The sequence below is a fragment of the Panthera pardus genome, unplaced genomic scaffold (genome assembly GCF_024362965.1).
Source record: "Panthera pardus isolate Hobbes unplaced genomic scaffold, ASM2436296v1 HiC_scaffold_20, whole genome shotgun sequence".
In the NCBI taxonomy this organism is placed as follows: Eukaryota; Metazoa; Chordata; class Mammalia; order Carnivora; family Felidae; genus Panthera; species Panthera pardus.
Window position 1 is genome coordinate 57,433,725 of NW_026526766.1, and position 15,708 is coordinate 57,449,432.

Here is a 15,708-nt window from a genome sequence, read left to right on the forward strand (position 1 = left end):
TTTTTTTTCTTATCTCTCTACCTTTAAAATAACTAGTATTAGTTTCTCTTGAACAAAGTGGCTAACTGTGATAATTCCTTCTTTTCTCCCACATGATGTCTGACACTGTCCATCCTCTGTAGCCTGTCCTCCATTATTTTAGTGTGCTTCCTTCTCTTGTCTGGATTTCTGCATTGCCCTAGGAAGTCTGCCAGTATGTGTTGATGAAGGACGGGACAGGAAAGGTAAGAGAGATAAGTTCTGTCCTATGAGAGAAATACTAAGGATAGTTTACTTTTCCAGTCTATCCTCCCTTACTGGCCTAGAATTAAGCAACTATTTTCAAAAAATCTATGCCGAGAGGGTTCTTTTACACATGTGTGTATGTGTATATATATATATATATATATATATATATATATATATATACACGTGTAAAATATATATGTAAAATACATATATGTACTATAATATATGTAAGAAATATACATATGTAATATAAATCCATTAAAAACTGACCCTATAAATTATTAAAGATAATTCAAGACAATTTGATTTCTTATGTATTACTTAGAAATCAAAGAGAGACAAGAGCACTTTAATGCAGAAGGAGGGTTCTGTATTATAAACCCCAAATAACAGTCACTCTCATGAGTATTAAAATCTAGCCTAAAGATAATGACTATTTGTTATAAAGTGAATTGGGTAAGTTTGGTGTAGTGCAACCTGTTTTAACGGGATTGGTTGTTTATCACCGTAAGAATAATTTATAAAATTAGGCTTTTAATATTTTTTCCTTGACACTGGAGTGGTCCTTGGAGTGAACTTCGGATATGTGAGCTATTCCTTTAGGCTAACAATTTTAGGAGTTAGCATTTACCCTGAAGTAGGTTGTATAGTTTGATTAGAGAGATTCAGAGAATGAGTAATTTTATTTGAGCAGATTTCCTGAGAAATTTACTTATATGCATAAAGTTAAAAAAACTTTAATGCCATTTAAAATTCTGTTTTGTTCCAACCAAGCTAAGATAAACCAGTTAAATGTAAAGCATTGTTATGTCTGATTTTATAGCATCTAGTTCTTATGCGAAACAACATTTATTGAATACCGAGGGGTAGTGCTATATATTAGAAAGAGCATAAACTTTGGAGTTATACCTAATTCTGAATTCTAGTTAAGCTACTTACTTCTTACTAAAGAATTATATCTAACTGAGTGAAAAATTAAAATATATACTGTCCACACAAATCAGAAAGCAGAGTGAGCATGTTTGGTATATTTTGGTAAAAAGACTGTGGATCAAAAGCACGGTAGCAAAAATGTACATGGCTTGTGCAGGGGACAGAAAGAAAACGGGCCTATTCAGGGCTGTGAATCTGTCCTTGGATAGGCAAAAATCAGACCAGATCCTGGAAAGATGATATTTTAGGGCTCAGGTCATCATGAAGTAGAGGGGGATGATGAAGATTCTGTAATAGGCCAAAGTAACAAGTCCATATTTTAGAAAGCTAAAGCCTTAGTTGTGTGCATGCTAAGTTTTAGATCCCCCAGACCCCTCTAACTTAGCTAAAAGTAGATAAGGCACAAAACTAGGATGATAACAGTAGAACCAAGTATTCAGGAATAACTCAGAGATTTGAAGGCAGAATCCATCAATAGCATTTGTTATGGTGGGTTGAATAGAGGAGATAATATTCAGGGAAATAGTAAAAAAAAAAACAATTATTTGTGAATTGGGAGGTAGACCCAAAGAAATTGTATGGACAGGCAGCATAGAAGGACAGACTGAAAGAGAGTTTAAGGGTTGTGGGAGATAAAATGTCCTAATTGGAATACTAGAAGAAAAGAGAATATGGGACAGAGGCAATATTTAATGAAGCCCAGCAAATCCCCAGCAGGATTAAAAGGGAAAAAAAAATGCATATATTACAGACATACCTCATAGCCAAAGATCTTAAAAGCAGTCAGAAAAAAAAAAAGACTGCCTTCAAAGGAGACTAACAGCTGATTTCTCAATAGCAACAGAGGAAGCCAGATGCAGTGGAATGACACCTAAACTGTTCTGAAAGAAAGTAATTAATCAACCTAGAATTCCATATCCAGTAAAAATATTTTTCAAGAAAGAGGGCAAAATGAAGGTCTTTTCAGACAGCAAAACAAAGAATTGCTATTACTGGATCCTTTCTAGAAGTCCTTCTCTAAAGGAAGTTGTAAAATGTCTTTTTTGAGATGCAAAAGATAATGGGAGAATGATGAAAATACAAAGTGGCTAAATTAAAATACAGATTATAAAAAACAATAATAAATGATGTATTCAGTTTTTAAATAAGTAACAAGTAACAGTAACAAGAGCCTATTATGTTGGGAAAGGAGTTTAAAGAAATGGAGGGATATTGAGTGTTAGGTGTTTTTAAATGTAAAAACCCGTATCTCAGAGGTAGTGAATACAGGACTAAAGAGAGCAAGAATGATCATGCCCAAATCAACCATGACGTAACCCTTGAATCTTGAGAGTGAAAAAAACCTCAATAAAAGAGAAAGTGTTCAAAAAAGTAGAGAGCTGCTTTTTGAAAATTATTTTTTTAGGGAACTGCAAGAGAAGGATCCAGAAATCGATTAGGAGGACCCTACCTGTGTTAAGTAAGAGTATTGGAATGAGATGTTCCAAGAAAAAGAGAACTAACTTCCTGTCAATGGAAATGTTCAAGCAAAGGCTTACTGGATTCACACACATATCATGGAAGGGATTTCTGCAATGGATGGGAGACTTGGCTAATCTCCCAACTCTGCAGTTCTCTTTCTGACCCAAACCTAAGAAAGAGTACTTCTTTCAGTAATTAAGAGTACTATTTTCAGAATCACACATTTTATTAGAGCCACCAGTATCAACCAGTGGCTTGATAACTCTGACAAAGACATGTTCAAGTGTCATGGGCATGCTTAGTTCTAGGTTTTCCATGCATTTTCACAGGCCTGGGCCTTTGGCTCACCTAGAAGTATTAGGCCACGTGGATTCATAGATGTGTGATACTAGAACCAGGGCTGGCATTCAAAATATTCAACAACTGGAATGACCGAGGCACCAACAGAACAGATGCTGGCTGTAACCCATCGGTACAGCCGCACTAGTGCACACTGCCTCATTAGAACCAAATTGCAGACTAATTCATGCTTTCTGCGAGATGTGAGACATCTGGTATATTTTTTTTACATAGTCTCTGTCTGCAAGTTGGCTGAAAATATTTTCTTCTAGCCACCAAAATGGTGATTAAAATTTTTTTGTTGTTCATAGTTTCTTTCTTGACTAAGATAAACATTAAGGCGATGTGTGGGTGATGAATTTCCAGAGAGTTGGCAATGGCTGTAGAGTGATGAGACAAACTTTAGTTTTGGGTTCATAAATCTATTTCATACCTTTATGTCAGGCTTTACTGCCATTCTTTTAACATAATGGTCATAAATATAAATACCTTTCCATTTGCTGCATGAGCCACTGAAATACAGTGATACAAATTTGTCATCAGACTTTCACATTTTTACTTGTTTCTTCCTTTCACAGATCCTTCTCTGTACTTTTCTTTATATTCTTTTTAGAAATATCATTTTCAATTCTCTCCTTTCTTTCTAGATTTTTTTTTTTTTTTGTCCATTATTTGATGTTACTTCATTAAGAAGGTGAGAAACTATGAAAGAAAGTAGGAGGTATTTTTGTGAGGACTCACTTTTTTTTTTAACCTTAAGGCATTTAAGTTTTAAACTAAACAGTTGCTAAACAAAATTAACGTTCTGTCCTGGGGCTCTGGTTCTGTGAGAATGCGAAGATAAAATTAAGACTCTGAGGAGATATTAAAAAGAGGCTCTAAGAATCACAAAAACAAAGATGGCCAGCCTTGTGAGTTTCAGAGCCATTTCTGTCAGCACCATCCTGTCAACACACAGCTCAGTGTGTAAGAGAAAGGTGCAGATATGTGTTAATTTTTATTTTTTGAATATTCACATGTTCAAAACTAAAAATGGTGTACAATAAAAAGTCTCATTGTAACTTCCTGTACTGCAGCCACTCAGTGCCTAAAGTCACTAGAAATATTTGTGCTTATAAAAGTAAATATATATAGTTTTCCTCCATCTCCGTAGCACAAATGATAGTTTGTCACATCCCTGGATGCCAGTGTTTAGTACATATTTATGTATGCCTACACAGGCTGTACAGTGTATTCTCAGGAAATGTCACAATAAAATATTCTGCTTTAAAGATTTCTATGTATTAATTTTACTTTGTTCCTTTTTCTCTCAAATTAACCTTGATTCTAGATTTACTACCAGAAGCATAAAGGAAAGGGATGAAGAAATAGCCCTAAAAATTTAGAGATAAGGCAGGGATGTCAGGGCCAGCAGGATTCTCTGGACAGCTTGAGGCCTGCCACGCCTTATGTGATTGGATCTGTTCTACAGTGCTTTAAGAGTAGAGTAGACCATCTTACATGGCGGACGACAGTCTAGGCTGTTGATAGTCAGCTTTGGGGGATTTAGCAAAAAGAATGTGGTACTTTGCCCCATCAAAGCCTTCAGGACCTAAATGTAAAGCTTCTTTTAGTTAGTTCTAAGGAAACCCCAAGAATTGGCAGAATATAGTAATAGAAGACTGTGAATGGGAGGTTTGTAAATGACAGAATGCTGTACTGATACCCTGTATCAGAGTCAACATGAGCCGTTACCTGCAGCTGATGAGCTCCAAAAAGAGCGAAACCTATTAGGTCCTGCAGTACTGGCTTAAGATATATAAAACCTTCATTATGTTCCATTTGTATGTGGGGTTTTTTTTGGTCATATTTTGTATTAGAAGGGAATAACTCTTATTCAGTCTCTGTGCTAGAATATTTCCTCTCTTATCCTTTCTTCTCAGAAGTCACATGAATGAGATCATCCCAAAGGGAAATTGGAGTTTGATTAGATTGTGACCTGGTCTAATCTAAATGGCCAGGTTTTTCTCCCTAGGCAATCTCATCTACTTCCATAGTTTTAATTGCCCCAATATGATGACAATTCTAGAATCTTCTTTGCTAACCTCTTTCTCTGAGTTCTTGAATCACTATTGGATATGGATACTTTTGATGTTCAACTCGCATTTCAAATCAGCCGAACTGATTGTTACTTTCCATCCTTCCCTCCACCCCACTGCTACATGGCACATACGTGCACGTGCGCGTGCGTACACACACACACACACACACACACACACACACACACACACACGCATCCAGAACAAAAACTTACCATTTTTTTCTTACATTTCCTGTTTGGTTATTCCAGTATAGTGCTCCCAGACACATAAACTAAAAGCCTAAGAGGTATTGTCTACTCTTTCCTCTTTCTCACCACCTCCCACAAATAATTGGTTATCAAGCCCTGAAGATTTACCTCCAAAATACATCTTAAGTTGGTCTCCTTTCCAGATCCTCGGTTACTGCCTCAGCTCAGGCCCCTATACCACTTTTCTGGACTACAGTAGCTGCCAAACTAGCTTTCCTATCTAATTTCTCCTCTTATTTACTCTCTCCACTTCTCCTAAGATGATCTCTTTAAAGACCAGATATGGTCATGTCACTCCCTTACTTAAAACCCTTCAATGGCTCACCTATGGGATATAGTTCATGTTCCTCAGCCTGGTAAACTAAGCTTTTCTCCATCTAACTGCTGACTCTTCTCCTTTACACTTCAGTAGTATGCTACTTGTGATTTCCCAGATTGTTACTTGTAGTTGGACAACCTGTTTGTGCTACCTAGAATTCCCTCTCCCTGAATCCATCCTATTACCCCCTCCAGTGGTATGCTGGAGCCAGCTCCTACTAGCTAGAGAAAACTGCTTGTTAAATATTCAGGAATTTTGCCAGCCAGTTTTTAACCCGAAATCAGCCATGATGGGGCGTATTTTCACCACAAACATCAGTAAATACTACAAATCAGGACTTTCCCTCCACCCCAAGCCCTGCAAAAGTTGGTCCTAGCACACCAGTACTCCCTGTCCAACTGGCAACAACCTTTGCCTTAAATTCTGGCTTAGACGGTTCTTGAAAAACCTTCCCTGCCCAGCCTTGTTACCTCTACACACATAAAATTGACTGCTACTTCCCCTTTACTTTACATGCTTGATTATAGCATTTGTCACCTTATAGTATAATTCTTTGTTTACAGGTCACTTTTTAATACTCAACCCTTGAGTTCCTGGGGCAGAATCCACCTTTCAGTTGTCTTTGCGTCTGTCATTCATTCACTCAACCTTCACTGCACTGGGACACTTAATGTGTCTCAGGCACTGTTCTCAGGGCACAAGGTGAAAGGATTTAGCCACTGTCTGCAAGAAGCTCATAGCCTAGTCCGTGGGAAGAGACAAATAGGTCATTACAATACAGTGAGACAAGTACATTGCCAAAAGTCTGTACAAGACACATTGGAGCCTGAAGAAAACAAACAGACAATGCCCAGTGTAATGGGAAAGTCTTCACAGAGCAGGTAAGATTTAAAGGGTGAACAGAAATTTGTTGCCTGCGGATAGGTGCTATACAGTTAGTATTTTTATAGATAGAATTTTTTAACAGAAATTTTGCCATTCTGGACAGCTGAGTTACACAAGGTTCTTTGTCTCAGAGTAAATAGCAATTTTATGTGGAAACTTTGTATAAATGTCAGTGAGTTAGGCAATCTCTGAATGAGTCCAGAAAACACTGAATACTCTGTCTGTTATCGCAATAATGTGAATCAGACCATCCAAAAACTCCATAGCCTGAAACAATAACAGTTTATCATTTCTTATGACTCTACAGTCCAGGTAGGCAGTTCTGACCTGGCCAAGCAAGCTTAGCTGATTTGGGCTGGGCTCACTCATGCGTCTACAATCAGCTTGCAGGTCAGCGTGAGCCTAGCTGACTTAGGATGCTCTTAGCTAAGTCAGCTCAGCTCTCCTCCATGTGTGTCTTCTAGCCCTCTCAGTCATGTTTCCCATGGTGATGACAGGGGCCCAAGAGAGGGAGTGGAAAGATGCAAGTGTCTGTGCAGGCCTCTGCTTGCTTCAAGCTTGCTACTATCCACTTGACCAAAAAAACCACATGGCTAAGTCCAAAGTTAATGTGAGAGAGAGAGATAGGGGGAAATGTGAAGAACTGGGGCTATCATTACAGTCACTCTACCACAAACATTCTGTGCTGAGTTCTGTTCTAGATCTTGTGTTACACTGCAGATATTACTTGCCCTTGAATTTGCTTCCAGTTGGTTGGATGCTCTGGTGATAATGAGCAAATTTCTTTGAGCAGTCTAGACCTATTAATCTTATTTTAGTTGTGGGTGTTTGTTTTTATCCAACTCTTAAAATGATATTTACTATTTGGGAGGCTGAAGAAATTGAAGAATCACTTGTTTAGCGATATTCATATCATGCTGTTAAATCCTTTACATAATCTAGTCGCTTAAACTTTTTGACTAAAAAGCCATAGTGTCCACAACAAGGAAAAAACATCTTGTAGAGGTTTAAAAACATGTTTGTTTTTAAAGGGCAATTATGGAGGGGTGCCTGCCTAGCTCAGTGTGTAGAGCATGCAACCCTTGGTCTTTGGGTTGTGAGTTCAAGTCCCACATTGGGCATAGAGCTTACTTAAAATAAAATAAAGGTCACTTATTTAATATCTCCAACTTAGCATTTGATGAGCTAGATTCTTCATACGAAATGCAAAACTTCAAAGTGGGAGAAATTTCAGTCCATTTATGAAAAAGAAACATTTTATTTTTGAGGCCTTAGGAATAAAGCAGCTCCTTTACTTTTAACTAGTAGCCTTGGGAATAGGGAACATTAAATAACAGGTTATGTTTTTTTTTTAATCTTTCTTTTTTTCTTTCTTTCTTTATTTTATATATGAAATTTGCTGTCAAATTGGTTTCCATACAACATCCAGTGCTCATCCCAACAGGTGCCCTCCTCAATGCCCATCACCCACTTTCCCCTCCCTCCCAGAGACTCTTAAGTAACAGTTTATAAAATGTTCTCTTTTGGGTCTTTGTCCAGAAGTAACTAAAACTTCTAAAGTCAAACTTTCTTTCTTTCTTTCTTTCTTTCTTTCTTTCTTTCTTTCTTTCTTTCTTTCTTTTTTTACAAGATTCATGTGGTCAGTGTTTGTTTTGTTTTCATCATCCTCATCATTGGTGAGGATGGGGAGGGAGCTGGGAGAACCAGAAGCAGAAGGGTGGTGGCCAGGGAAAGGATTGAGATGAGTGGGCAAATGGAGAAATGTTAGAAAGGAGTCCCAGAAATGGAAAAGTGTGTGTGGCCGGGACAGAAAATAGATCCACGGACCCAACTTCTGAACAAGTGATTTGACCAGGAAAGTCTACCTCCCAGATGCACCCCAATGGCTCTTCACCTAAAGGAGGGTCAGTGTGGCTTGAAGGATCACATATGGTTCGCTTTACTTTGATTTTACTTTGTATTTTAGTTTTTCTGCCGGGTTTGCCCTCTGGGCAACCCAATGCTGGGTGGAAGGGCTTGCTGAAGTTCTCTCAAAACCCGCAAGAGTAGGGCAGAGAACTGGAAGTAGCTACCCGAGGAAAGATTTCATGATCAAGTATCTTTAAGGGAAATAATATTACCCTCAAGAAATGATTGTTTTCCCCACAGTTTAATGTGCTGATTCTAAAAAAGGAGACTGTTGAAAAGATATTATTCTGTGGACGTAAATGCAACCTTGCACTGGCCTCATTCAAAAGAAGAATCCAGTCTTCTTACGGTATAGTGTCATGAGAGAGCAGTCTGGGTTGTAGCCCTGGCTCTGCCCTTTGTTTGCTGTGTACATCTGTCTCCAGCTGGATAGTGAAGGCTTTTGGATTTGCAGATCTCTTGGGATCCGCCTGTGTTCTTGGGTCTCTGAGGTTGTGGTAGATCTTCATCTTGGTAACACTGTAATTTTTATCTATTCTAGAGTAAGATGAACGGAGCGGGGGAGCTGATCTATGGAGGCACAGTGGGTATAGTATTGGTGGCAAAAGGTCAGAAGAGGCTCCATACTTTAGTATAAAGCCTCAGTTACCTCCTTTGCCACCAGATGGCGACCAGACATTTCCAGGAGTTAAGAAATGTCTTAAGAGATGAAGAAATTATAAGTTAATGGTGTAACTCATTATGTGTGTCTTAAGACCTTTCAAACTAATCAGCAATAGTTTAAGCAGTGAAAAGGTAGAGTTGCTTATAGTTCATATAATAGATATAGTTAGCTAAGGTATCCTAAGGTTAAGAATCCTTTATTAAAGAGAGGGGTATGATCAGAGTTTGAAATCATGAGTATGAAGTAAGCAACAGAGAATTGATGAATTCTTCAAAAACTGGTATATTTAAATGAAGGACCATTCTTTAAAACCTTAAAATTAATAAAGATAAAAATAGAGATGTAAAAATGGCATCAATACCAAAGGTACTGCCGTGTTGAAATATGAATGTTTTTAGTTTGATAAATTAAGGTAAATCTATCCTTGAAAGGTCTATCAATGAACATTAAGAGAAATGAGAGGTGATTAGGGAACATTTCTGAAGACTGGTTGTGCCATGGAGGGAGACAGTTGTGCCCTCCTACATCAGGGGTTGGCAAACTTTTTCTGTAAAGGGTCAGATCTCAAATATTTCAGGCTTGCAGTTTGTATGGCCTCTGTCTGTTCAACTCTACCATTGTAGTATCAAGTAGCCATATACAGTATGTAAACAAATGGGTGTGACTGTTCCAATAAAACTTCATTTACAAAAGTAGGCAGCAGGCAAGATTTGGCCTGTGTGCCATAGTCTGCCAACCCATTTGTGGGTAAAAGCTAGAGTTCTCCTTTTCAGGCCTCCATCACTGGCTTTGGTCAAATAAGGGGTTGAATTAGGTGATCGCTGACATTTTTCAGGTTTTGTGTCCTTCCTTTAGTATCTCTCTAAAGTGAAGTGATCTACACGTCAACTCAGTGATATTTCTTTTATTTGGAAGGTCAAATTTCCAAAATTCCAGCTTGAACAAATTGGAAGTCTTTAGAACAGGGTGTCCGAACCTTGGCACTATTGATATTTTGGGCTGTTGTTTGTTATTGTTGTCAGGGAGCTGCCATGCGCACTGTAGGATGTTTACAGCATCTCTGGACTCCTCTACCCATTAGATCCCAACAGCACACGCTGCTCCTCCAGTTATGACAACGAAAAATGTCTCCAGATATTGCCAAATGTCCCCTGGGAAGCAAATCACCCTTAGTTGAGAACCACTGCTCTGGAGACTTGTGTGAGTAATTGGAAGAATATCAAAACTGGAGATCAGGCCATGCGACTCAGGATGGCCACCAAGATAATAAATGTACTCCTTCAAGTACAAGGTCAAAACAGCCAAGCCCAAAAGAACAACCAGTTTATTAGAAAAAGAAAGACAATGAGAATCAAAGGGGGCTGGAAAGTCAGTAGCAGATTGCTTTTTAATATTGATTTAGATCATTTTATGGAAAGTGTTCCTAAAACCACGACCAAAATAGATGGCTATCTGTAACAGGTAGTTGAAAAGTCAAACAAAGAAAAATAGATGAAGAGAGATCTAGAAATGAGTATTAAAGAACACCAAGAATGTTTATTTTCACTCCTCATATTGCTTCATGAGAGCCCTAGCAGAAAGAAGTCATACTGATCCAATTCATTAGCCCTTATCTGTGAGGCCTGGGTTTTTGTTTTGTTTTTGTTTTAAATGGATAGAGTATGGTTTATTTCTACAGTAGAATATTATTTAGTGGAGAAAATGAGTGTAGTACAGCTTCACACAACTACATAGATGGATCCTTGAAGGTAGATTTTTAATGTCAGTAAAGCTGGTCCTTTTAAAAGTCCAGATCACATAGCCGGCTTATGATTTAGCTACAACTAAAAGCCAAAGTCATGTCTATTCAACTGTAAGAACACTTGATTTCCATCTACCTTTTATTTATGCCTATATTATTTCTTTTAGGAATTCATTCTTTTACTTGTAAGAGATATTAATCATAGCCTGTAAGCTCTAAATATCCAAATGGCTTTGAACAAGGAGTTTTTTGTTTTCGTCTTGTTTTACCTCTTATTTTCCTTACGGTGACTTTAACATAGTGTGATATTTTCTGAACAGTGATCTAAGAACTCTAGAAATACTAATTCTATTCTCATTATCTGCTTTTGACTTGCTCTGTAACCTGGGGCAGTTTCCCCTCTGATGAGGAAACGGTTTGTTCATCTTTAAAATGGTAGAGAGATACCCCAACATCCCAGGGTGACTACGTAAGAATCATCTTTTTATTTTTTATTTTAATTCTAGTAAAATTAACAAACAGTGTTAATATTAGTTTCAGGAGTACCATATAGTGATTCAATAATTACATAAGAATAATCTTGGAAGCCTTAATATGTAGATTTCTGTGGTTCATTCCCAGATTCTGATTCTGTAAGTGTAGAGTAAGGCCTAGGAAGCCCAGGTGATTCTAGTGCATGGCCATGTTTGAGAACAATTAGGGATGCTCTCTGAGCACGTTTCAACTCTAAAATGCAGCAGTTACATGAAATCTCTGTTTCCCTAAATACCTTTTATTATATTATCTTCTGGGAGCCCTTTTATATACTGCAAGAGATAATTGAGATTAATACATTGTAGGTTACCCCCACATACACAGGTACAGCTTTACATAAACATGGTTTGCTATAACATGATCAGCTTATGGCTCAGGATGAGGATCTTGACCCCCAGTATGTGTTAGATGGTGGTTTCTTTTTTCACCAGGATGCCATCTCAGTTTCTTCATCTTCAGCTTTGGATTTGGAGAAGAATTAAATAGTTTGATATTCTGATTTCCATGTAACCATAAAGTGGAATAAAATTAGAAATTCTGCGTGGTGGTTAATTTGTTTGTTTTTCTTTAATTTGCAGAATGCTCTTTTCAGTTGCATTAGCAGAAATGAAAGTAAGTATTTTGTCAATGGTTATATGAGCAGTCCAAGGAGCAAAACACAGTTTACAGAATACGATTTAGCTGTTATAAATATTGCCAAGACCTGGTATTATGATGTGGGCTGTTAGTAAGCTGCCTAAAAGCCCATCAGTGTTCTCATAGGCTCTTTCCTCTAGGGTGTCCAGGCCATTCATGAATTATGACAATTGCCATGTCTTAAATGCAGATTTGCAAAGCAGATACTGCTGTTAGATGGAAATATCATGCTCCCCTTGAATAAATAGGATTACTTACAGAAATTAAGCATTCCCAGGTCATACAATGTAGCACTTGCTGAAGGCTTCCTCTCAGTTCACTCAGCAAATGTTTACTGACTGCTTGCTCTGTGCAGACATACATGCACGTGAGGACACAATCTGTGCACAAAAAAACTCTAGAACATGGAAGATATGGGATAGTGGCACTGATAAAATTGCTGCAAGAGTTCAGAGGAAGGAGGGATCACATCCTGCCCGGGTTTAAAAAAAAAATTTTTTTATGTTTATTTACCTTTGAGACAGAGTGCCAGCGGGGGTGGGGTAGAGAGAGAGGGGGACACAATCCCCCAGAGCAGGCTCCAGGCTCTGAGCTGTCAGCACAGAGCCCAACGCGGGGCTCAAACGAGCTGAGCCATGAGATCATGACCCGAGCCGAAATCAGCCGCCCAACCGACTGAGCCACCCAGGCACCCCCTGCCAGGGTTTTAGAGGTGGCTTCATGGAGTTGGTAGCTGAGCTGGGCCTTGAAGGATGGACAAGATATGAACAGTGCAGATGGGAAGAAGGGCATCACAGGTAAAGGGAGTAGTGAGAGCAGTTACAGCTGGGAAAACACAGCTGAGGAACAGAAGAGTTGTTTGGATTAGTTTGGCAGTTTGGTTTATCAAAGTATAATAAGAAACGTTAGCTGGCTGCACTTTATCTTCTAACCCTTGCAAACTAGGGCTTAATTCACAGTTTCCCAGATAGTGTCGCACATAATCTTTGTCCTCCCACACTAGTGAGGAAGCCAGCCTCATGGAGGAATCAGAAGATGGGCATCCTTGGCTTATTCTCACTTATCTCTTCTGTCCTCAGTATTCCCCCATCCCTCAGTTTATCCTCACTAAGGTTAACAGTGATAAATGTAGCCATTAATTATTCTTTGTGTTGAAATTGAACAGTTCAGCAGTGAGCACAGTAAGTAGTAATTACAAGTTAAAAACAGGTGGCACAGTAATTATGAAATTGTTTCCTGGTACAGGAAACCAAGGCCTATCCTGCATCAGTTCAGCCCTAGTTTAATTTGCGTATAGTTCTATCATTGTCATTATTTCTGGAAGTTGCTTGGATTCCCTGCTCATTCCCTGGTCTGTGGAATTCACCAGAAACCTGATTCTCTTTCCTCCACGACCTCTAATAATTATCAGAGATTTCCTACCTGCCTTTCTCTTACCTGTTTTCCTGCCATATGTCCATCTTGGTTCCCTTAAGCCCTCCACAGACCCCCTAACCTCTCCTGTGAGGGTCTCTTTTTCTTCTCCAGTTTAAATCCCACATCTGTACCCCTAGCCACACATCCAGCTCTCCCCAGATACCTGAGATGGTTCCTCCTTGATTTCTAAAAATACATAAATCCATAAATGTATTTCAAATGCGGGGTTTACTTTTCAGTATTAAAGCAGCTCACGTCAGTTGTGAGGTAAAGACTGTTTCAACTTAGGCATGTTCTTGGAGATGTTCAAATGGAACAGAACTTTTGAGATTTCTTTCAAGATACACAGTTATATAACTGTCAAATTTATGAAATGAGCCTGATATCTCTTAGTTTTTACTGGTCCTATTTTATAAAACCCCCCGGAGGGGTCTTGTTTTATTTTGGCTTTGTTTGCCTTGCTTTGTTTATAAATCTCCACAAGTCTAACATGGAAAGAAATTGTGCCCGCGGTTCTCAGCATGGGCAGTATTAGCATTTTTGGAGACAGTTTTGGTGCTGTGAGAATGCCCTGTACATTGCAGAGTAAACAGCCCTGGTCCCCATGCACTAAATATTAGCAGTAGCTCCCCAAGTCATCATGAAAGCCAAAATACTTCCACGTGTCTCCATAGTCTCCCAAGGGGTGTGCTGCTCCTGCCGAGACTCACCGGACTATACAGATTCTAAGTTGACAAATAAGACTTCCTTGTACCAGTGAGCACCTGAATGTCCTATTCCGAAATGTCTTATTTGGAGTATACTATCCTGAAAGTAGTGCTGATTTAAAGTAATTGTCTCCTGTGGCATGGTTTTATTCTCCAATTCAAAAAGTTGCGAATTGTTCTATCAATATTATGATGCTTTATTGTTACCAAATAGCTGTTTCCATTCCAACAACCTCTCCTTTTTTCCCCCTCAGTGGGCTCAGTTTGTTGCAGTTATGCAGGCCATCACACAAACTGCCGAGAATACTGTCAAGCCATCTTTCGAACAGACTCTTCTCCTGGCCCATCTCAGATCAAAGCAGTGGAAAACTATTGTGCCTCTGTTAGTCCACAATTAATACACTGTGTGAACAATTACACCCAATCTTATCCAATGAGGAACCCAACAGATAGTAAGTAAAATTGATATATTTCTCTTGTTTCAATCTTTGGTAAAATAATTTATAAAAAGGAAGAAAATTCTTGTAGATATCTGTAGTCTCGGTCATTTGGGAAACACCGGACTTCCTTTGGTGTTTAGATTTGGCAGATTGGATATTATGGTCACAGCTGAAAGGTACCAAGGAAGATAGAGCTGTCAATGGTATGAGGAAGCAAGCACTCTTTGTTTCTGAGGATGGGAGAATTCATTGGTATGGATATTTTGATGGGAAATTGAGAATTTCAAATGACCATACCTTTTAATCTAGGAATCCCATTTCTTAGAATTTCTCCTTCAAGAAAACTCATAAATTTGCAAAAATATATCTACGCACGTCAAAGATGTTTGCTACAACACTGATGGTAATGGAGAAAAATTAGAAATAACTCAAATACCCATCTATAGGGTATTGATTAAAATTGATGAAATAAATTATATATCTGTATAATAAAAATACTATGTAATCCAAATAAAAAAGTATGTTTATATAGAAAGTCCAAGGCATAATAAAAAAAAGCAAGTTGTAGAACTAACTGTATAATATGGTTAGTTATATACCTATTCTACATTATGTGTTTTTGTGATGCTTGAATTTTTATGGTGAGCAGTTATTACTTTTATAATAAAAGCATCATAAAAATGAGAAGAAATCCTGATACTTTTGAAAATCAGGGCCTCCTAATGAACCTGCACCTTACGGGTCTTCAAAGTCTCAGCTTTGTACATCCTATAATCCATCTTCTTTATTTAGAGATGAACAAACTTTAAACAATTGACTAATTAACCAAACTGACAAAAGACAAGATTTATAAGCTGGATGCCAGTGTTTTGATTTATACTGGGATACTGAAAGACTTGTTTTTGTAAACTCAGAAGCAGTACTATGTGCCCTGTGAGTCCAGCATCTAAAGGAGAGCTCTAAAGCTTACGACGTACTGTGGTGTGGCTGTATGGTGAATATCAGAGGATGAAGCATTTGCCACAAATGATCTTCATTCATTTTAAAGGCAGAGTTATAGAAATTGACATTTAGGCTATACAGAGGTGCTGCTGGAGCTAAGGTGGTAGCAGCTCAAAGTATAAACAAACAAACAAACAAAAACAAAAACCAGCAAGATGTTTTAAGG

At 38.2% G+C, this 15,708-nt stretch overlaps 1 protein-coding gene across 3 annotated transcripts in view; it reads left to right on the top strand.

Moving 5' to 3' along the window:
- RECK (reversion inducing cysteine rich protein with kazal motifs) overlaps positions 1-15,708 on the top strand; it is an 80,181-nt gene that overhangs the window by 22,094 nt on the left and 42,379 nt on the right. For 2 of the 3 annotated variants that reach the window (XM_019454515.2, XM_019454514.2), the window contains exons 7-8: positions 11,920-11,953; positions 14,355-14,552. In XM_019454515.2, coding sequence (XP_019310060.1) covers positions 11,920-11,953; positions 14,355-14,552 — 232 coding nt within the window. Of the gene's footprint in view, positions 1-142; positions 225-11,919; positions 11,954-14,354; positions 14,553-15,708 lie in introns of those variants that run through there. The other variant, XM_019454516.2, reaches the window with a different exon arrangement.